This window comes from Lacerta agilis, chromosome 2 (genome assembly GCF_009819535.1).
Source record: "Lacerta agilis isolate rLacAgi1 chromosome 2, rLacAgi1.pri, whole genome shotgun sequence".
NCBI classification, from domain to species: domain Eukaryota; kingdom Metazoa; phylum Chordata; class Lepidosauria; order Squamata; family Lacertidae; genus Lacerta; species Lacerta agilis.
The window spans coordinates 92811827-92836624 of record NC_046313.1 but is presented as its reverse complement, the minus strand read 5'-3'; the positions used below and the strand labels follow the sequence as shown (position 1 = coordinate 92836624).

Sequence of the window (24798 nt, the reverse complement as noted above, 5' to 3'; positions counted from 1 at the left end):
ACAGAGAAAGAGAGAGAGAGAGAGAGAGAGAGAGATGCTTTCATAAAAATAAAGAAATGAGTTTGCTTTTATAAAAATAGAGATGAGTTCTCATGGAGAAACTGACAACATTCGTGACAAGTCTTAAGTAGCATATCCCTGATATCAGAATTTTGTTTTAGCATCCTGCTAGTAATGTTTTTACACAGTTCTTCAGGGATGCTAGGAAGAATTGCTGAAGGATGCATGCCGAGAAACAGAAACAAAATGTGTGTGTGTGTGTTGCCAAAACAATGCAGTTCAGGACCAAAAGAGCAAGGGAGGCACAAATTATCTTCAGTCAGGTGCCTGATCCTCTTCGCTGTTTGGTAATAATTTATATTGCATTTTGATTATGTAAAGATGGTAGGTAACTCAGTTGATTTTCTTAAAAAACAAAACAAAAAAACAGATAGGGAACTGAGGCTGAGAGTGACATATAGAAGGTTACAAACAGGATTTATGGTGACTAGGATTTCAACCACTCAAATCAATGGACCACATTAAACCTCGTGGAAGAATTGAAACACTGATGTGCACCAGAGGCATGCTCAGTGCACAATACATCTGCAAGCTACACAAGCACCATGCTGATTCCTGGTAGTGCAAATAACAAGCAACAGACCAGCAGGCTCAGTACAAATGATGCAGTCCTGCCACTATATAGGATGATGAAGAAGAAAGAGGATGAGATGCCCCCTTGCTGAGGGCCCCATAAACTTTGCAGCCAGTTCTGCTCTGGCAACCTGTCCTACCCATTTCTGTTTTAGCACAACACTGGAAACTGTTGTCTAGATGAAGCCTATGGACAGTCAATATTTGTATTTGATTGGAAACAGCTTCCTCACTAGCAGAGTCAATGATTTGGCATAGTGAGGATGCTCAGCTTGTATGAGAGCTCACGAGTGCATGTATTTCAGCTTACAAAAAATGTGGGTAACCAAAAAATGTGCAAATGCCAGCAATCCCGCTTCCAACCCGCTCCTCTGTAGCACCATGGAAACAGAATTCAGAAAGAGCCTTCATTTTCTCCAATATAGTTGTACCTTGGTTCTTGAACACCCTGGAGCTCAGACATTTTGGCTCCCGAATGCTGCAAACCTGGAAGTGATTGTTCCGGTTTGCGAACGTTCTTTTGGAACCTGAACATCTGACGGGGCTTCCGCGGCTTCTGATTGGCTGCAGGAGCTTCCTGCAGCCAACCAGAAGCCGCAATTTGGTTTTCGAACATTTTAGAAGTCAAACGGACTTCCGGAACAGATTCCGTTCGACTTCCAAGGTGCGACTGTATACCGCATTTCACTGTGGCTTCTATCCATGCTGTGTTCCAAGATCTCAAGATTCAGACAAATCTGCATCAGAAGTACAGATTCTACTCTTTGAGCAATGGCTCAAGCAATGTAATGTCATAGATCCTGCTTCCTCGTGTCTTCCATTTCATTCTCTCATCTCACATCCAACTTGGCCTTAATGCTACCTGTCAAGTTACTACCAGTGTTTCAGGAATGCTCTGTCAGAGTCTTTGTAGCTCAGCAAATTCCCATTTCCCACCCTCTAACAGCCTGTAATCAAGAAGCCATCTACCACCTCCCTGCAAAGACACTTACAGCTAACTACTCTTCAAGTCTTCTTTTCGAAGTTTGATGAACACAGTCGCTGAAACAGTGGTTTTGATATAAACAAGTGCTCTTTCTGTGGCAAAAGTGGGTGAAAGGGTCACAAGGCATGTCAGCCAGTAAGTGGGTGACCTAAATACTCAACCAAGGTGCCTTGAACAAAGTTCCAATAAGGTTTCCATGCAAGAAAGGTGAGCAACTTCTGCCAACACCTACTATATCACCGAAGAGTGATTGTGCTGAGATGTGAACTTGATATCCACTGCATTTCCAACAACCTGTTGAAAGATGATTATGACTGAGGTTATCATATGTGCTCCCAGATAGGACTTCTGCTTCTTTAGGAACTCTAAGATGGGGGAAAGTTCCTAAAGTGCAACTCCTCCCATCAAGGAGTCAGTAATAATCGGAGAAGATGCGCCTCCCAAATATCACTATGGTGTGCAATTTATCAAAGACACAGAAGCCCTGTCCAGTTTTAAAGTGGCACTAAGCTACTCTCTGCCTACACACAGTGCATGGAGACTGAATAAGTAAGAACCTTGTGCAACTGTCGTACCGCAAAGTGTGTGTTGGATCTGGCCCTGAGAAATAAGGGTTCAAATTCCATGAAATTTCTGGGTGGCCCTGATGCAAACTAGCAAACATAGGAAGTGTCACATAGCTTCGGATTTGTGAGGATGAATTGAAAAGCCTGCAAAGTGACTGATATGCAGTGAAACCACTGTATATACTCCTCCTGAAAACAAGGTCTAAGGTTGGATTATGGTTTACCAGTATCTTCTTGTGTGAATCTTCTCCCAACCAATATACACTAACTGCCTATTGTATCCACCTTAACTGATCTTAATCTGGCAGAAAAAAAAAACTTATATAGAATGCCCTTTTTTTAAAAAAAAAAAATCCCATTAAATCCCATATTTTCATTTCCTTCTGCCTGATTCAACTCTCACTCTCCCATCCTATTTCCCCCCAGCCACATCTTCAACACCTTTCTCATACCCCAATTCCTGCCCAAACTGATAATCAATATGCTTTTTCTATCCCAGATCTCCTCTGATCATTGGCTGCGGGAGGAATTCAACACAGCGCTAAGCAAAATCACTCCATCAGTACTGTACAGGCATTTCTGTTTGCCTGATAGAACAATCTGTCCTTTCCTCCCCACAAGCACTATTTTGGCCATTCCCCCAACCCCCCTCTCCCTGCCAAGTTGAGGTTGGGGTCATGAGGGAAGGAGTGAGGGGAAAGCCCCATTACACTAGTGGAAGTCCTTGCATGGGCATCCACTGGAGGGGCCAGTGAGATGAATCTGGTCCTTGTCTCCCTGCCCATGCAGCTTGATTTCACCATCAGGCGACTGACAGGGTGGGCAGCAAAGCTGGTCTGCAAGTAGTGGGGAGATTAAGAATCTGGTCTGCTGGCCAAATCCTGTTCCCAACCCCTGACCACAATTAAGCTATTTAAGCAATTTAACTAAAATTTGTACAGAACCGGGGGGGGGGGGGGCGAGAGACCCTTACTAATGGCCAAAGCTATCAAACGATAATGCTGAAAGCCCTGTATGAGTCTCACACTTCTGGAGTCAGGATGTTCAGCTGCTGCAATGGCTTTTGAAACGAAACCCCAATTGCCAAAGCTAAGTGTGCTATTTCGTAAGAGAGAGGGCCCCTCCAAGTCACTTGCAGGGAACTAGAAACTCAACGTATTTGCAGCTGTCACCACTGTTGGTCTGGGGCAGCTCTCAACAAGAGAAAACATTCTGAATTTCTTCCTAGGGCTGATGCAACTAAGGAAGCTGTTAAGTGAGCAACAAGTTGGAAGTTCCTTAAAAAAAACCGTATGAATAGTGGCTGCATCCAGCTGCTCTTTCTTATGCTGTGCAGCTGCCATCTACTGAGATCTGAACAACTTTATTGCATTCTGAAAGCAATGCATTGTGTGTGTGTGTGTGAGAGAGAGAGAGAGAGAGAGAGAGAGAGAGAGAGAGATGTCAGTGCCCTTGGCATACTCTGCAAGATAAAGAGTTTATTGAGAATGTTAACACAGAAATGCATGCCGCTGCTATGGGTTTTAAACAGTCTTTCATCCTAATCTCATGTACATGTAGTGTGGGCACCCTGGTTCCACATAACCATGCAAGGCAACATTACAAAACACATTGTTTTAGGCTGCTATGTATTACCCACGAATGAAAAACACAAGTACATGTAGGCAGACAGGCTGGTAGCTTTTGTAAGGCTGCTTTTGCTAGACAGAAATACTTCCACCTAAAATAGACCAGAGGTTCTCTTTAACTACAGATAAATGGATACTAAAGAATATCCTGCTCATAACGGGATCTCTTCTCTTGCTCTCCACATCATGTAGATTTGGAATGTGTTATTCATGAACCAGTCCTTTGTGTTGCCTTTAACATATAGTGGCTCTGCAGTCAACTACTAATGCAATGTCCTAATGATTTCTCTCTCCCCTGATTATGGTGAGATGGTACAGGATTATGGAAAAACTACTAAGTGGACCTGGAAGATGAGAGGTAAATTTGACCACGGCTAGCCAGGCACAAACGTACATCTGTTTTATACCAATTTTACTGCCATGACATCTCCCAAAGTATTCTGGGGACTGAAGTTAAAGAAAGATGCGAGAATTCTGTTAGATACTCCTGGTCCCACTCACAGAACTACACTCACCATGTTCTGTGGGAATAATGAATCAGTTTAAGTCACTAGATAAGTCCAACACTGCAAAAACTGGTGAACCAAAGGAGCCAGCAATCCTCATATGTGGCTGTTAAGTGGCATGTGAATTATTCTTTTCTAAGGACTGGCTGTGACAAGTTTAAATAAATAGAGCTATACCTGAGGGCACAGGAACAAATGAAGAAGCTACAGCAAAAGGGGGCATTTTTAAAAGCCACTTAAACAAGAGGCTTATTGTTCATATCTCCAGACGAGTCAAATGATGATAAATATTGAGTACAGGAAGTTAATCTGTATCCGCACTGTTTGAATAAACATAGAGTTAAAAGGAAAATCAATGCCGAACCTTGACTCTTGCCAAGATTTCTTTCCTTTCCTTCTTCTTTACTTGCTGGTCCTTACTCACATTGTGCTTTATTTGGGCATTTTCTTTATACCATCTTGTCTCTCTTTTCCATCTTGTCATTACGATCTTGTCTTCCTGTGTAAATTTCTGTTTCACAGCAAAGGGGCACAAAAGGGGCTATAATACTGCGAAAAGTCACAAACCAATAAAGACAGGTCATTTGTGCTTTTGTCCAAAATTTAGCAGGATACGGTCTATAACTGTAAGGTCCGTGGGGTTATTGCTCGCGAGTAACCAGGCAAGACTCCAACCTGTCTTTTTACAGGTTTATTGTGCATACTATTTACAGTGCAGAGCTACAAGTACATGTCTGTATCAGTCACTCGCAGAATCCAGGAGTGGCCCCTTCCGGCTGTGACCCCAACATAAGAGTTTCGGTATTCAAAATCTCCACCTCCCCTCCTTACGTTTCACCTCTCTGTGCACTTGGGGCGCCGGAAATGGCGTGCCTCCCTCCTCGGCCGCTGAGCGAGGGGAGTGCAGGGTCTCTCCAACATCCCCAGAGCCTCTGCTCTCCAGACCCGGAGCTGCCTGCCCCTCCCCACTGGAGACATCACTGCTTCCTCCGCTGGGAGAGGAGGTGCTGCTGGTCAGGTGGGGCCGGGGCTCTCTGTAGCATCCCAAGAGCCCTTCCACCACCCTGTGCTGAGCCGGGAACAGTTCCCTGATAATAACCTTTGCAGATATCCTCCAATCCAGGGCTGGGAAGCCTGTTGGCCTTCCAAGTGCTGTTGTACTCCAACTCTCATCCAGAAAGGCCAGTGGATAGGGGTGGTGGGAGTTGTGGTTGTGGCTCAGCACTTAGGGCCACAGGCTCCCCACTCTTGCTCTATGTTCATCTCCCATTTGCTGCTCAATGCAGCCTACTGGAAAGGCTTCCCACTAGGGCAGGGCTGTACAATGAAAACATGATCCAGGCATGCATGGTGACTAGTCCACCCCCCTCCATTTTTATTTTTATTTTTTTGCATTCCCAGGAAGGCAGTAAAAAGAGGCTTTATCGCGCCCCACTTGGATGCTGGGTTGTGTTTGGCTTCACAAGTAGTGCAGGCCCTAAAATAGGATATTAGCAATCCCAGCAAACCCCTAACCCACTAACAAGTCCTCATCCACTTCTCAAGCTCTCACAAAGTGCCAGCTAGAAGCTGTGACAACTAAGCAGTAGTAAATAATTCAAGTGTACAGCTTGGAATGAACAATGGAAGAAATTATGTGCTATCTCAGTTTTATCATGCTAGCTTTTCATTCTAACCCAAAATACTGAGGTTCACCTACACTGGACACCAATAACTACAGAGAAACAAAAACGTATTAGCTGATGATTTACAGTGGTACCTCGGGTTACAGATGCTTCAGGTTACAGACGCTTCAGGTTACAGACTCCGCTAACCCAGAAATAGTACCTTGGGTTAAGAACTATGCTTCAGGATGAGAACAGAAATTGTGCGGTGGCAGCGCGGCAGCAGCGGGAGGCCCCATTAGCTAAAGTGGTACCTCAGGTTAAGAACAGTTTCAGGTTAAGAACGGACCTCCAGAACGAATTAAGTTCTTAACCCGAGGTACCACTGTAATTGTTAATTTTCTACAGGATCAATCAGTCAGGTCATGCATCCACAACAGTGACCAGAGAAGGAATGACTGGTGAGAGGAACACAGAGAGAAGGAACGCCATGGTACACCTGCAGCAGAGCAGCTGGTCACCTCCACCTGCCCCAGCAGCAATAAAACATCTCTCCCATGTCGGTCTCTATAGTCACAGCAGTCATTGTGACTCTCCAACTGTTTGACTTCACCCCCAAAGGAACACTTCCCTTCCGTTGTCTCCTGAGACAGATGGATGCCAACAACAGGTAACAGGAATGTAGCTCTTTCAAAAAACTCATAGAGCCACTTCTTTCCCCCTCTATTTTAAATGGAAAAGCTGGGGTCACACTTTTATGGACAGTGGCTTGGATCAGCTGGGTGCATATTTTCTGCAATCCATATTCATATTTAGGATCTTCCTATCTTAAAAAATAGTGGCACCAAGCAGCCAATGAATTTCTTCACAGGAAGGCAAAGTGATTTCTATGCATCTCTTACTTAAATGCAAATATTTCCAAGTCAATGTGTGCAAGGTATTTGAGAATCCCTCAATGACGGGTGCCAGGGAGGCTTATTATGAAAGCATAAAATGATTGTTGGTTCAGGTTTGGATCAGAGTAGAAATGAATGTTCAGGCTGCTTATTATTTCCCACCTGAACTGGCTTGTCCATTCCTGATGCCAACACCCCTGTTGGTAATATAGGTTTTTCACAGAGAGAATTAATTCTGCTTTTGAATTTAATTTCCATTTTCTTCATTTAGGCATTATTACTTTCTATATAATCAGGTGTAAGCATCACACATACGGGACTGCGGACCTGGGACTGTGAATGCAACTGTGTAGGCAGTGAAATATTTTGTTTTCTAATTCATTTGTGCACTTTCCTCAAAATTACTGCTATCTGCAGATTTTCTGAAATATATGCCCTGCTGTTCATAAGCCATAAAATATAATCTGCCTTTTGTAGGACCCCAATTGGTAAATTGCATTAAAAAAATTAGGCTGGCGACTCCTTATTAGATGTTGAGCATTAAGACTGAGCACAGCCAGTGATACATTAAAGGAATGCTAGATAGGCCACCTTGTGCTAGAGTTGCTTTGAAATAACTTTTGCTTCATCAATTAACAATAAAAATAATCAAAGGAATAGCATGTTGTCAACAAAGAGGTTCTTTTTAATAACAGGATTCAGAGACTAATTTCAGGTATTTATTTTGGCTGCTTTTATGTGCGAATTTGCTACTTCCTCTTTTTTCCTAAAGCCCACAACAGCAAGCATTACTACTTAAAGACACATGCAAGGTTTAGATAGAAGTTAACCATTACACTTGCTTTTGGACATTTGCACACCTGAGAAAACAGTAAGCCTAAACGGGTCTTGGTTCCTCATTCACACATCTTAACGTCCAGCAAATCTCTACTAATCTGAGATGTACAAGCTCCACCTCAGGTGTGTGCACATCTCACCGTAGAGACAGGTGCTAAAGGACTCCATTTGGGCATTAGAGGATGGCATGGGGCACTTGACTTTCCAGAATCCTCACTGCTCTCAACATCTCCCAACATTTGAAGCCATCCTGCACTCAGCTCTCACCTGTGGCTCCTTAGAAGCTGTCAGCATGTGACAGCAACCACACCCCGGGAACAGCTTTAACTGGCCGGCTAAACCAGGTGAAGGTTAGCTGATGGGTCTCAAACCCTCTGTGAGTTAGGGACTTCCCCTGCATGCAAAAGCAGGCCCCAATGGATTGAATGGACAAGACCAACAGTAAAGGCAATCCTCATTCTATGTGGTTACATTTTGGACCCCCGCACACGTCAGCAGAGCCCGCTCTACCCCAACCCTTTTTGTTTGTCTTTAAAACATTTTGGGGCTTCTTCTGCATTTGGTGCTGTGTGTGCGAGAGCACGATCACACAACCTTCGGACGCGCCTAAATAAGTTGTTGCCTGTAGTCATGGAGGTGGTTTCAGCATGTGCTGTAGTAGGAAGTGAGAGGCAGATGGGTCAAGGCCATCTAGGAGAAGGAAATCTATGATCCCAAACCTCCACTCCATTGCGGGATACTTTCAGGAGAAGAAAAGCTTAAGGACTAAACCCTACACAAATCCGGAATGGAGTCCCTAAGGCAGTTGGATGGCACCTTGTACACCTCCTTCCAGCAACACTCCTGCAGCCAAGCTGGTGCCAAATGTATGGCTCTGCTTTCCTTTGGACTACATCAGCAAGACTGAGAAGGAGATCATGTTGTGTGGGCAGCCCAGGACCTCAATACACACTGCCCAGGCTTGTGACCTGGGGAAGTTGCTTCGGTGCTGCTCACACAGTGGTTTGATATCACCCCCAGAGACACACTCCATTGTCTCTCGAGATAGGAGGTCAACACTCTTTACTTTGACCTCAATCATCCAACCATTTTCTTCACCTCATCCAGTAAATCTCTTTCTAATAGGGATTAATATGGGGGAGGGGGAATCTTGCACACAGATTTATTTCTTTGTTTAAATAAAATGCATTGCTTTTTACAGGAAAAAGTGTCAAGGAGACTAACAAAACGTTCAGAATACAAAAAGACTGTAAAAGAGGGGAAAAAACCATACATAGTACTAAAGGTATTGCTCTACTAGTAATCAGTAACAAGGAGAATATCCTTCCCTATCCAGCATAAATACAAACACTGAGAACTGGTCAAAAATCAAACCACAAGAAGATCCAAATGTCTGGGAAAATGTACTTTGCAAGGTGGTGGAGGACAAACAAATGATCAATCTACAGGTAGGTATCTCTGCACTGAAGTTCAAACATGCCTAAATTTCAAGCCTTGCCAGGTGCATGATGGAATCACAAGGAACAAATCCACTCATCACATGCTATTTCACCTATTCCCAATATTATGCTCCAATGCTGAAGTGATGAGGCAACCCCCTACTTCACTAGAGATCAGGAAGTGCATTCAAGCCCTGGATAACTTCATTCCAGGGTTACATGGATCTGAATGACTTGCAGAACTAATAAGGATTTTGAAAATAAATGAATAACAGAAGACGCTGCCATAGTATCCCCAACAAATTTCTTATTTGTTCTACAGCAATTGCACCTTTAGACTGAAATAACAATTATGCAGGTGTGCCCCAAATACCCTGTGCCTTCGCACTCTGACTCATTATTTGTTTAATATATTTCTACCCCACCTTTTAGGGCAAGTCTTCACAAGATGGCATACAGTAAACAAGTTGAAATAAAAGTACTTGAATATTATTATAATAGCCTCCCACAGTAAAAATAGATAGGGGACAAGAGATAAAGTGAATAAAGAGCTTTACATAATAAAAAGGTCCAAAAAGACCGCTTAAAAGTCACAAGAGAGGTTGTCAAGTGGAATTCTCGGAACAGAAGGAGGAAATTCCACAATTGTGGGGGCACCAATAGAAAGGCCCTGCCCTGGTAACCCCAAATCAGGGTATCTGATCCAGGCTCATGAGGATGTAGATGATCCTTTAATTAACCCAGCCCCAAACCATTTAGGGATTTAAAAGTTAAAACTACCACTTTAAACCGAAGCGAGAAATGAATGGATAAATGACACAGCTGTTGCAAGGGAGTTATGATACATAACACATCACAATCATTTGGGTCACTGCATTTTGCAAAAGGTGAAGTTTCCCAGACTACCTTTAAAGGCAGCCTTATGCAAAGATCCTTAGTCTAGCCTGGATATATTATAATCTATGTGCGCACAACTGAGTCCAAGTCCTCTTTCTCCAGACACGGTTGTGATTGGTGAACAACTCTAAGGTAGTAAAGGCACTCACAGACAGCCACTGCAGGCACTTGAGCCGTCACAGATAACAATGGATCCAGGAGTACCCTCCCCACAGCAACCGAATATCCGATTCTTCAAGGCAAGTATAATCCCATCCAAAGCTCTCTGCAATCCTTTATCCAGATAAGTGGTCTTCCCAAAAACAGTTCTTCTGTTTTACACGGATTAATATTCAAGGGTTGTTGTTTTTTCTCTCTCATGAATCTCAGAACTGCCTCCAGGCACCTGTTTAAGGTTTCCATTGCCTCCCTGGCATTAACAGATGCATACTAGTGACACTTTAGCCCATGGGTAGGCAAACTAAGGCCCAGGGGCCAGATCCGGCCCAATTGCCTTCTAAATCTGGCCCACGGACAGTCCGGGAATCAGCATGTTTTTACATGAGTAGAATGTGTGCTTTTATTTAAAATGCATCTCTGGGTTATTTGCGGGGCATAGGAATTTGTTCATTTCCTCCCTCCCAAAAAATATTGTCCGGCCCCCGACAAGGTCTGAGGGACAGTGGACCGCCCCCCTGCTGAAAAAGTTTGCTGACCCCTGCGTAGCCCAAACCCTTGGGTGACCTCTCCAAGCAGTTTCACACAAATGTTAAAAAGTAGGGGAGACTGGCCAGAACTACGTTGCAACCCAAAAGCCAACAACCCTGAGATGGAACAAATATTTTTTCTTACTATGCTGAAGGGTTATATCTTCTAACTTTTAGTGGCCTAGGATTTGTGTGCCATAAATGCTACACCCAAAATGAACAGGCTTTGATAAAAGCAAGCACCAACAAATGGAAAAACATACTAGCATGTTTCCCCCCATTATCCCAGTGGGTGAATTTTATTTTATTTTTTTAGTCAACCTGACAACAGCCATAAAACTGTCAGGTTCTAAGGCCACTTTCCCAAATGACATTTTTAATTGTTTCTCTGGTGTTAATTTCACTCACTCTGCAGCAAAGTACTTGCTGCCCTGTGACTTCAGTATTAGCTCTGGAGGTTTAAACACATGAGGCAAACAGCTGCTGTCTGCAGCTCAAACAATTTCTCTGGTAAAATTCTTTTCTTACAAATGGCCGTAACTCAAGCATTTATGGCAAAGTTCATGGTTCAGGGCAAAAAAATTCTACTCTCTGATCATCACTGCAGATTTCTTATGAGCCCCATGAATCTTTACTGTGTTCACTCTCCGTGGTTCACACAAGGGCCACAGTGTAGATTTCAATTATGTATATATTATTGGGGGGGGGGATTAGGCTTGTGCTTTATTTCAAAAGAGTGCAAATGCTCCATATATCAATGAGAGTTTGTCGTCTAATATTAGGGACAGATGCCTCAAAAAAATTTTTTAATGTATATGTACAAATGCACACCTATGAGTATAAAGTAGGTAGGTAGGTAGCTGAACAGACAGGTGCACACTAGAATATGAGAGGAGGTGGGAAGTAGCAGTGAGTCCTGTGGCTCCTGCCCCCTGCCTTGCAGGCCTTTCCCCACCTGGCCTGAGAAGGCAGGGCCCAGACTGACTCCAGTTACAGAAGTTGAGGCTCCTGAGGAGGCTAGAGGCCATCTTGGCTGCCTCTCATCGAGCCTGAGCTTCCACAGCTGCCACCTACCATGAACCACCACTGGCAAGATCGGCAGCAGCAGCAGATATGTTCTATGCTAATGATAATATTTTACTCTCTAATTATGCTGTTTTAAATTTGACTTCCTTTAGCAATGCTTTATTTTGAAATGTGTTTTACACACACACACACACACACACACACACACACACACACTCTTTGCCGTGTTAAAAGTGCATTCTGTAGTTGACCACCTTTGTGATGTTTCATTTTGTTATCTTTAAAATAATACAGTGGTACATCTGGTTGAGAACAGGATCCCGTTCCAGGGGTCCGGCCATATCCTGAAGTTTTCGCAACAAGAGAGACCGCTTCTGCACATGCACAAGCGGCAAAACTCTCCCGGGTTTGCCGCTTTTGCAACCCGAAGGTCACGTTACCCGAGGGTAATGTAACCCGAGGTTCCACTGTATTTAAGTTTATTCTGGATTGTTTTATTTTATGCTATAATGTGCTGCAAGCCACTTTGAGGTGTTTCCCCCCCCCTTAAAAATATAAAGTGGTATAGAAATGGAATGAATAATAATAATACATTTTGAAGAAACAAACTTGCATTCAGCAGTCTCTGTACTTTATAGAAATACAGTCTTGGAATATTTATTAAAAACTAAAATATATTCTTAAAAAAATTGAAAAGTGCTGTTTACATTAAAGTAGGAAAACTTTTTATTAAGAAACAAGCAGGTTGGTGCAATCACTTAGACACACTCCATCCTCAAGTCACATTTTTCTGGAAGTGGTTGTTCCTGATGAAGACCAACTCCACAAGAGTGTTTTTATCCTTCAAAAACAAAAATAACATTGGGTATACAGAAGTGCGTTATATTAGCAGGATTCAGTATGTATGCTGATATTTTACAGGAGCAAATTAAGGCATGATATTGTTGACCACATCATAACTCCCACTGAATGTTGGCACTGCCCTGTTCTAGTCACCCTGTTCTAGCCACGCGGAAGAGCCGAAACAGCGAGGAAGGTTGCTGGTTGCAGCACCATGGAGAGCAACTTCTTCGACATGGGTTAAAAGTGAACTCAGGCCTTTTGGGCCTCTTCCTCCAGTCCCTCTCTCAGGGCTCCTCCCTCTTATGAAGAATTAGTCCCTTCAAGAGCCAACCCTCGGCCCTGAAGATGAGGAACTTCATTGTGCTCCATGGCCTCCTGCCTATAGGCCCCGGGGCTGTCACAACTGTTTTAATGGGCTCCAGCCTGCCATACCCAGGCTCCTTGGTCCCCTGGTCACCACATCAAACTCAGAGCCAGGGCTATCTCAGTCACTGCCGGATGCAGGTGGGTATTATTGAAAAGTGAGCACATGTACTATTTGAGAAAAGGAGAAGAGCAAAATTGGATCTACAGTGGTACCTCGGGTTAAGAACATAATTCGTTCTGGAGGTGCGTTCTTAACCTGAAACTGTTCTTAAGCTGAAGCACCACTTTAGCTAATGGGACCTCCCACTGCTGCTGCGCCGCCAGAGCACGATTTCTGTTCTTATCCTGAAGCAAAGTTCTTAACCTGAAGCGTTATTTCTGGGTTGGCGGAGTCTGTAACCTGAAGCGTCTGTAACCTGAGGTACCACTGTACAAGCAAAGGCACTTAGACTGCCTAGAGCAGAGGTTCCCCTATTATGGTGGTGGAGGCAGGACAACTGGGCTCAATGCCATCAATTACACGACAGTATTGAACCCAGTTTGGGATCCAGAGGGTATCACACTGGCCCCATTTCAGAGCTCCCTGTTGGCTCCTTCTGATGTAGATACTGGCAAGAGGCAGGCTCAGCCAGGAGAACCAGAAGCAGGAGCACTTCCACCTGATCCAACCTAGCCAGGTGCTAAGGGTTTTTGGGTTGCTCTGTTCGTCACAAATAAATGCACAGTAATGCACATAAAGGTAAAGGGACCCCTGACCGTTAGGTCCAGTCGCGGACGACTCTGGGGTTGCGGCGCTCATCTCGCTTTACTGGCCGAGAGAGCCGGCATACAGCCTCTGGGTCATGTGGCCAGCATGACTAATCCACTTCTGGAGAACTAGAGCAGTGCACAAAAACGCCGTTTACCTTCCCGCCGGAGCAGTACCTATTTATCTACTTGCACTTTGACGTGCTTTCGAACTGCTAGGGTGGCAGGAGCACGGACCGAGCAACAGGAGCTCACCCCGTCACAGGGATTTGAACCACTGACCTTCTGATCGGCAAGCCCTAGGCTCTGTGGTTTAGACCACAGCACCACCCGCGTCCAGTAATGCACATACTGCATTTTAATTAAACTATACATGTATTTTATCTTGTCAAAAAGCAAGGGATAAATAATCTTCATCCTATGCAACTAAAAGTTTCAAGTGATATCATACTGATTAAGCACACACAACACAATCTTAAGCATGTTTACATGCTGAGTTCAGTGGCTCTGACTCCACAGTAACTGTGATGAGGATTGTAGCCTTAAATCAAATGTTTGTGGTCGCTTATGTCTGAAATGAAAAGACAGAGATGGCCATGCTTCTTTAGTTCTTAAGCTTATATTTACTTCATTATACTTTAATCCACTATCCTCTGATATGGAGATGGTTAGAAGAGTCACAAAAACAAAATATATCTTAAGACTATAAGGCTGATACATTCCACAAAAGTTTAAAATGGGAAATGTCCTATTTAAAAATATGGAGAACTTCTAAAAATGACAGCCATCTGATGTATGAAAATTATTCACAACCAAAAACAGACAGTCTGGAAATAACCAGGATGACTTCATTTAGACAGAATTGCCCAAATCTGTTTCTAATATACACAGTACACATAATAAATTTTTACAATATGACAAGGAAAACAAACTTAATAAAAGTTCCTGATCTTTTTTAACACAGCCATGCTATAGCCACGTTATGTTTATAATATTTTATCCATGATATCACGGCTAAGTAACAAAATCTAAGCAACACAAAATCAGTTACTAGGTATGACTTCACCACACAACTACTGTAACTGCACTGGTTATGTATATAAAAATCACACTACCCATGTGCCTATTTCAAAACTTCATTACGCCCCTATCTCTACAGCTGGAAGAAGGGCTGAAGGATTGCCTGGAATCCCACTTTTCACAAATGTTCCCCAGTAGGCCTGATGGGGGGGGGGGGCTCCCATCTCTGATCTCATAGCCTGACAGGATTAAAAACTCCAGTCTTACTTTAGGTCTATTCTTGGGAAGTGGGGACAAGGGGAAAAAAAGCATCAGAGCAGCTTCTAGGCAGTTCTTATTACACAGATGGCCACAATAACAGAATAGCTGGAACAAGCAGCAGTCCTGCCCATCCCCACTTGCTAGCTGAATACTGTATGGTTGCTCTGCATCATCAAGAAGAGAAAGGAAAGGCTACATTACAGTGTGACATAGTGGTAACCCAAACCAGTACTGGCCCTGTGCGAATGCAGAACCTGGGAGCATCAGTGTTCTAGCATATTCTACAGATTGCATCTTGTCTCCAGTCTTTCAGAGACCCCAGTGTATACTGTACAGTGTGGCTGTACACTGGTGGAAGGCCAGTGTGCAAATGCTCCATGCACGAACATTGTTGTGGATATATGCTAGCCAGTGTACTGGAATATTTTTGTAAATTTTGTCAACCACTATTGGGGACCGGCTATTAGTAAGGCAGTCTACACACTACACACACCGTTGCAAATTCTGCCTTCTTATCAATCTACTGTCCTGCTTAACAAGTGGCAATAAACTTCAAAGAATCAGTATGAATTTATAAAAAAACAAACAAACAAAAGGGAGAGAGAGATTTTATCCTATTTTAGTTCATCCACTGTTATTTGATAAATGCTTCTAAACCTTTTGGCAAACAGTATCGGCAGGAAAAGCAAAGATGTCTTATGATCACAGAAGGCAATTTTCTTCGAGGATTGAACTTTGCAAATATATCCCCATGGGTCCCATGGTTCTTCAATCTCGTCCCTTTACAGTCTCAGCTGGCATTCCTGCCTGGGCATCTTGCCAAGTGGACTGGACTGCCCCTTATTGTTTCTTCTGTTCTTAAGACACCTGCACCAACTGCTGTTATTCTTGGCTTCAGGAAATTTTCTGCCCACTGGACAAGCTCCAGTGCTGTGCAGTAATACGATGCAGATTGCAGCACTCTAGGATGCATGTGTCAAAACAGTGCCATGGTTTGTAGCAGATACTGGAAATGGGAGGTGGGAACCAGTAGTAGAAAAATGCTGCCTACTCAAATTGACAGAAAAGCGACCTCTGCACTATGTCAGAAATTCCTCTAGACTTACCAAATAACTGAGTGTGCTTTTATCAGACACAGTGAGATTCATGTGGAAAATGGAAACACTACATCACTTGACCTCAGGTTGCTTCCCTTTTCAACCACAGATGAACACCATGAATAAAATTCTAAATCAACTTAAGGTGTATTTTTAGCAGCCTCTCAGTCTTTTCTTAAAACAAGTGAGAGGTGGTTTTATGTTTAGATTAATTCAACAATAAATCAAGTAAGAATGTGTGTGTGTGTGTGTGTTTGTGTGCGTGTGTGTGTGTGTGTCTGTGTGTGTCAGTCTATCTATCTATCTATATCTAGCGTATATCTGTAGTTGAAGTTTACCATTGATACAGATTATCTTTAGGTCTCTCACAAGATTTTACTTATTGGCTACATCTGGACAGCATACCAAACTATAGTTTAGCATGACAAGAAGAAGATGCACACTGACTTGAAGATTCAATTCAATGCATGGCATCATCATATATTTGACTACTTTGTCTTGACATGATTTAGCTGAAATCAAATGGTTGTAAACTCTAATGAGCTCTATAAAAAGGGGCATGGTGGTTGTATTTTCGCATTAATCAAGATCCCAGAGCTGTTTAGAGTATATTAATAATAATAAAGATTCAGTATACAATCCTAAACAATCAACTAAAAAAACTACTACTGCACCTACATGTAAATACAATTAACTGCCTCCAAAGACCTGGGTAAAAAGCTATGTCTTTACTTGATGCTGGAATGAAGGGGCCATCTGAACCTCCTGGGGGAGAGAGTTCCATCTTTGGGTGCTGCTACTGAGAAGGCCCTGTACCTGCTGGCAGGACAGTTAAAGTATTTCCATGCTGATCTCAGAGCCCAGGCTGGCTGATATAGAGAATGGCACTCCACCAAGTTTCTTGGTCCCAAGTTCTAAAGGGATTTATACATTAACGTCAACACCTTGAAGCCTAGTAACAGCGAGGGAACCAGAGCTGATCCTTTAGAATCGGTGCTATCCGATTCTATACAGATGCGCTGGCCAGAATTCGCATGGGCGCATTCTGCACTAGTAGCAGTTTCCAAAGTATCTACAAAGCTAGTCCCACATAAAGAACATTACAGTAATCTAAACATGATCCTCAGGGCCATTCCATGGTCAATTTGTGGGGAACTTGAGTGTACACTCAAAATGGAACTAAAATCAAACCTGGATCCCCCACTACGACTTCAGGCACCAGGGCTGTTGGCAGACCAACTCTGTGTTAGAAAAATGTCTGCACATATGACATGAAGGCTGGCAACATCAACTCTATCATGTGGGAACCCCTTGGCGATGACTACAGTGCCTGGAGACAGAGAGTCAGGTTGTGTATCCATAGCAGTGACCAGAGGAGGAATGATGGCTGGGAGGAGCATAGAGGGAAGAATCACCACGGTGCATCAGCAGCAACACAACCGGACGCCTTCAATTGCCCATTGCAAAAAAACAAAAACAAAAAAACAACAACCCAAAAACACATTGGTCTCTACATCCACAGCAGGCATTGTAATCTTCTAACAGTCTGACTTCACTCCCAAAGACGCACCCCTCCACTGTCTACGGAGACAGGTAGATGCCAACCAATTACCTAGCTCTGAACTCTCCTATTCCCTTATTCCACAATTTCTCATCTCACTCTTTGCCACTAAAAGCCATTATATAAAAAAAATCCGTAATGTTGGAATTCTTGTTCTTGTAATTGCACATAGCAAGCAAACTAGTTGGGATTTTTTAATTAATTTTTCACAGTGGATATTTTTAAATTCACAGCATATACAACTCCACCTACCTGCACAAGAAAAATACACGTGAAGCTAATTATTTCCGAGCAAGTTCAAATGCAGGAATCTTGAGAAGTATCTCAAAAGCAGGTGTTTTTCTTAAAGATCCCTAACTCCACGTATGGGATCATGCCAATGGTAAGGATCACTCTTAGTCCCAAAATTATCTTCAGTCAATGTAAACAAAATCTGCAGAACGTAGCAATTTTGTTTGTCAGCATTCATACGCTGCATCAGCAGTGCCCTGGTCTCTGCACATTGAACACCATCTCCACATCAGGTATGACTGGTGCTTCCGAAGCATCAGTACCTTCAGTAATACATTATCAAATATAACTTGATATATTAAACTGTCTTCACCATGGCAAGCTACAATCTTGAGTCTTGACAGCTCTGATGTAATCATACATGTAAAGACCCCAGACTACACAATTGTTGAAATGCCTCATGCCTACAACCAATCTGTTGCTTTTACAAGTTTAATCTCAGTATTAAGGAGCTGATTGTGGAACCATGTCGATACAACATCTTCAACCCAGCTGTACATCATATAAACCACTATAGGTGGTGTCAAGCTCCCATGATTCCTAGTAATACTGCATACCTTTAACTCCACAATCTATAATACTACAAAATACAGCCCTCTCTTTTTCTCTCTCCAAAGCACAAGTGGACTATCAGCAAGGGTCCGACTGTGTTATTCCTAATTACCTTTTTTCACTCTTGATCCTGTGGCTCTCATAATTAGTTACCTGGGGCTGCAATCCAATTTGAAGTGATGACAAGAAAGTGATCCATGAAAAAGTAATAAGTTAAATCCAATTTCAGCCTTCCTCTAATTAAATGCACATGGAACTAATGACTCAAACCCTACCATTTCAGTGATAATGGTAATTAGCGAGGTGGGAGTCACTCTCTTTTTCAACACCGTAGGTGTAAACCACAAGGTAAAATGGCAGGAGCACTCTTAATTACATGTGTCATTTTGTCAGCAATTTACACATTTCTGACCAGTCAAGTATGTTTCATTTGTTTTCTTCCTCCATAATGTTTATAACGAATCCACAGATATGTTCCGGCACATTGTGTAGCCTTGCAACCTCTATAAACACAATCTGCCAGGAAATAAGTCACTTTGGAATGATGATAAAATAAACATTTTACCTGCATGAAAAACACCTGTTAAAAGCGGAGTAGGGATGTCACAGGAAGTCGGCAGGCAACCAATTTTTTTTTTAAATGCACAGCAATTTATTGCAACAATAACTTGATCAGATTTATGTTGGAACTAGGTCACCTGAAGGGATCTGGACCTCTCATAGTTTGGAGAAAAGCAGGGGGGTTTTGTAGCTTGCCAAAAATATAATGATCCTAGACCAGTTTTATGCCGGACCCCAGGGCCTGACAGCCATGTAGTATGCAAGACGAAGTAATTACCCACGCTCAGATGTGAGTACATCTCTGTGAGTCATGTATCTCTGTGAGTCACTGATCTGGGCAAACCTTTCGGGATTGGAAGCAAGCCCAGAACAGTGACTCATGCAGGAAATCAACAGGCAGCCTCCTCTAAGGGTGAATAGTGCTGATGAAATGTTGCTTCTGATGTGATCTGGGCCATTGCGATTAGGTGGCAAGATGCCCCCCCCCCCAGCATTTGTTTGTTAAGAAATATGCTCGGAACATGATTCACACAGAGACACAGTAGCAACCTCTCTTGTGTGTGGATCTCTTGGAGATCACAGAAGCCTTTAATTAGTTAATGATTTACTAACAGCACAAAGTTTGGAATTACCACTAGAACAATGAGGACTGAAAAAAGAATCTTACAGCTGCTCCTAGGAACACAGAAAGCTGCTTTGCACGCAAACAAACTAGCTCAGGAGTATCTGTGCTGACTGCTCTCCAGGATTTCAGACTGAAATCTTTCCTAGCACTTCTCTAAGGGTCAAACTACATACTAGGTTTAATGCATAGTGTGCAGCTTTTCTTACAACTAAAAAGCTGGGCTTGTTATAGGGCATCAACAACAACAACAAAAATCTTTCATTGAGTCTTTTTGCCAAGCATGTAGAATTTTCGCGTATGGGGGTTCCGGTACTTCCGGGTTCAGCAGGTTCGTAACCTGTGACGAACGCAACACACAGCATTCGTAACACGAGGTACGACTGTATTTCAAACTCCATTGAGCTTGTGCAAGACTGGCTGAGGGAAAACAAGACTTGAAAATAGAGTTTGGCTAACATCACCCTTTTTGCCAGCATATGTTCTGCTGGAATGCCAGCAGAACTCATAAGTGATCTGAAAGAGGTTTGGAATTGGTGTCCTACCCCTATCCCACCACACACCCTTCTTTTGGACTTACACCTATTTAAGTTCTGCCAGCTGAGCCAAGTTGGGCAGACAGCCCAGGACCCGCCTTTTCTAAACTCAGTCATCTCGGTGGATCTTGTGCTTGGACCGCACTGCACATTTATGTTTATGTCACTATTTTTCTGTTACTACTCTCTCAATTCATTTAACACTGAATAACAAATGGCATGTTAATATTACCAAAATGTACAAAGCAAGATACCCCGAGATGCTGCTTTAGACCTTTTGAAAGTATTTTTGGCCCCAATGTCCAACTTTCTTTTGAGCACACAATATAACATTTTAAGGCAAATTTTAATGCTGCCAAAATACACATACTGTTTTATTTTCTTAAAGCAAAAGTGTGTTTCTTGATTTTCTTCCAATTTATAAATTCATGCCAACAACTAAAACACCCAAAGATCGGGGGGCGGGAAGGTAGTCTCAAAAGTCAATGGTTAAAAGTACATATTGTAATCAAGGAAAGATCTATTCCTAGGCATACACATCCTGGCCAGGCGAAGATATAAATCTCCAGGGCTAACTCAGACCAGCAAACTAGTTATTTTATTTTATTTTATATTATGAAATAGAAGTACACCAGTAGCAAATATTTTCACAGAGAGCTTTAATCTTGATTCTCTACCCATTTTGTTTTTGTGGTTTTGATATTTTTATGGTCTTCTAATTTCTGGCTATTAAAATCAGATCATTTAAACTTTCTGAATTTCTTTTGTTTGTATTATTAGGCTGCAAAGGCAGAGACCTTTGCCAAATAAAAGACAGAGTTGTATACTATCTATGCTTAAAAATGTGAGTCGCAGCATTTGTATTGGGAGGTTTATTTTTTTAAAAAAACCTAGCAGAATACCACATCTCAGGCAAAATGCTTATATAAAAAACATATGAAATGTGCTAGAACATGTCTCCAACAATAGCTGTCATGGTCAAGAGGTAACAAAAGAAGTTCTACAGGAGGACAGGCAACAGGATTGTATCCTTGTGTCAAAGTCAATGGTCACAGATAGACCAGCACTATTGTATGCAAAGCGCTGGCTCTTTCAGTGGTGAGTCGCTAGGAATGGAAGAAATTATCAGATTTTCTCCCTTAGTTTTTACCTGTTCAGTTCACCTCTCAAGCTCAAATTAAACAGTGTGAGACAGAATCTTCACTTAACAATATCCTTGCATGTGTATATACAACATTCAGCGAGTCTATCAAACTCGCCCATTTCCTTGATTATCAGTTCATAAGTTCAGGGGGAAGCTGGCCCAACCAAATTGCACAGCAAAACATTCTAAACTAACATTCTACCCCACTCACATGTTTCAAGCAAACATAAGCAAAAGTGCATTGCAGGGGTTGGACTAAATGACCCGATAGGGGGGTTCCCTCCAACTCTACAAGATAAATCTTTTGTGTTTGTTTGTCCATGTATTTCTTATTTTCATGGGTTTTTTAATGCACCTAAGCTAGGGAACACAGGCTTTCATATGTAAATTTTGGTTAAGTCTCTAATATAAATCTTAAAGCACCCAGCAATAGGTACTAAAATAGCAAAAAATATGTCCATATTAATTTTTGAAGAATACTGCCTGCAAAATTTATTAATCACTGTTTTAAAAATCTAGTTAACACTGTCGAAAAAAGGACAAAGAACTTAGTTCATTTGTTAAGTGCCAGAAGAATTTAGCCCAAGAATAAATGAAATCATGACAAATTTGGACAGTTGACTGTTGATAGAGATGATACAAAACACAAGGATATTCAATATTTCATATTGTCAAGTAGCATGAGAAAGGGTCCGTGTATATTTGTAAATGTTTCCTTAACAATTTCTCTTCCATGCTCAGACACTTTCAAAATACATATCTTTATTGTGCCATTGGAATCACAGTGTCTGTTATATTCAAGAGTAGGTTTAAGGATGCAAAAGCTCAAAGAGCAAGGGTGGAAAAAGAATGGGCAGTCATTTGAATCAGTGAGTGACAGGTTGGGCCAGCTCTCTGTATACATTAATAAATTAGAATTTTAATTGTGTCTCTGACTGCAGAAGCAGCTCCAGTACTTTAATATGTACCAACAATTGGCTATGTTATGGAATCTGCAACGTGGCCCTCACTGTTGACCTCTGAAACACAATTCCCAGTCTGACTACGGAAACTGTTTGGTTTGATCCTTTCAACTTATTTGAATCCTGACAAATAAGCTCACAGCTGAAAGGTCAACACAGTCATATTTCATCCTCTGGAGCAATTCTTAAGACATCTGCACAACAAAGCACTTCTTCTAGTACCTGACACTGGGCCTCGCTAGCACAATATCTCATTAAAAATGTCCCCAGTAGAAGAGTCTATTAAAAGGCAAATGGATCAGCAATAGATTGACCAAAATAACTTCAAAATATTTTTGAAGTTCTAACAAAACAGCATGGATTCAGCGTTCTGTTCTTTCACAACAATGCTTTTAAATATGCATTTGCTCAGAGACAGAACACGCCACTCCTCCTGAAAGATTATCAATTAACGATAAACAGAGAGTTGGGGTTCAGCCATGGAGTTGAACGTAACCGTGTGACCTGGGAGTTCTGACCATGCCTCTACATCCCAGCTGTCCTGTAATCATGAGCCAATAGCTTAATATGCCAAGCTTAGTCTCTTCATGCATAAAACCAGGTTAACAACATACACTTGATATGTTTTAAGTATTGTATCCTAAAAAAGAACTTTCGAGGAAAACATGATTTCAAGTAATTATACAAGATACCTTACTTGGGGGGGGGATTCTGAACCTTGGTTTGGATCTTAAAATAATCAGGCAGAAAGAATATTTACTGTTCCCCCATCGTTCCTGCAGATGCCTGTTCTACTCCCCATAAGCCTATCCAGGTGATCAGTGTGGGATGGGATCCTAAATAATGTGCACTGGGATGGATGGGAAGGCTGGATTGCTCCACACAGGAAAATCTGGACCTGATTTTGGAAGATTCTCCGCAGCAGTTCCCTGTGCTTCATATGCTACGATGTTCAGGATGTCTCCCTGACTCTTCAGGGGCAGAGTTAGTTACCAGGGAGAGAAGGGGAAGGTAAACTTCCTTCTGTGACCTTCCTCCCATTCATATATTTTAGGAATGAAGCCAAGGATTCAATTTTTTCCTTTAGAAAAAAAAATATCGCCAAGATTATCTACAGATACTTCTTGAAATGGACAAGGTCCTGGATATAGTTAAACGAAACTACTGGAATTTGTATCTGAACTGGATGTGCTTCCCTAAGAAAGACAAGTGGCAAATGTAAATATAAACAATAAACCTGCACTGGTGTGAGAATAAACTAAGCTGACCTTAGCAAATCCCTAATACTTTTACGATTTAATTACCATTCCTCCAAACTGTATGCCAAATCAGTAGTTGACACACCTCTATTTTCTTGATACAACATGATGAAAAACTACTTGATATGCAGCAACGCAGAGTAAAAGAATGGACAGATTTCCTTGCAAATATTTCTCAGCATATATTGAGGCTCTAATAGCACATACATGCTTCTTAATATGGTAAACAAACGGTTCTGGGAAACTTCCAAACACAAAGGTCTTTTCACCGAAACTTATCAACAAAACAAGATTTGCTTCACTAACTTTGAATTAGAGTTAGCACATGGACCTTATTTCAAAGCTTTATTAATTCTTCTAGAAATCTTTTACATAAGAGCACAGTGACTGTTCATTGATTTACAGTATCAAAGATCCAAGGTAGATTGGTGGATACTTTTCATTCCAGAAACTGCTCTTCTTCAGTGGGGACCTCCAACATACTGTAGGAAGTTGAGAACTGAACTTGGGACTTTCTGCCACTGATCTGTAGCCCTTCCCTACATATCCTTTCAAGACCTTTGTTTAAAAGTTTAACTAGTAAAATAAAAGTCTCAAGAGCATTCACTATTGATACATTTACACCATGACTACCATGCCACTAAGCATGACTGAGCCAATGGTGACATCAACAGAATATTTTTTTAAAATCTGCTACTACAAGTTTCCATGTCAATTGATCCTATTAAAACACATCAAGGAATAAGTACATTGTTGTTGTTGTTTTGTTGTTATAATGTCTTACCTGAAGGGATGGCTGTTTCTCATTCCTCTTGGGAGACTTCAGCCCACTAATTTGTTGTTGCTGCTGCTGTTGTTGCTGTTGTTGTTGTTGTTGCTGCTGCTGCTGCTGCTGTAACAAAAGCTGCCTTGCTACCTGAAGAGCCTGAAGGAAAATAATGATAGAAATAAGTTTCACCAAGCATAAATTATTGGTTTATCTTATGCATACATGGCATACTCCCCAAAGAAACCACTAGAATTTGATTGTCATTGGACTACAGCAGTGACACAATAATACAGTATTCACACTAACAAACCCTAGAAAACCAAAGCCCAAATGTTCATGTGGTATTGGTAGTGCCTCATTCAGCATAAAAATGACCTGACTCTAGTTGATGGCTTGTGCTAATAAACTGTTTTCAATAATATATCTATAATTCAACACTCTTTACCCTACCCTGGGGGGGGGGAGGTGAACTGCAACTTTCACATTAAATAGTGTCAGTTTATC

At 42.0% G+C, this 24798-nt stretch overlaps 1 protein-coding gene across 10 annotated transcripts in view; it reads right to left on the bottom strand.

Annotated features, from left to right (window-relative positions):
• The window catches only part of FOXP1 (forkhead box P1), a 533089-nt gene that overhangs the window by 140385 nt on the left and 367906 nt on the right, over positions 1–24798 (bottom strand). For all 10 annotated transcript variants that reach the window (XM_033141225.1, XM_033141233.1, XM_033141229.1 and 7 more), the window contains one exon: positions 24310–24450. In XM_033141225.1, coding sequence (XP_032997116.1) covers positions 24310–24450 — 141 coding nt within the window. The remainder of the gene's footprint in view (positions 1–24309; positions 24451–24798) is intronic.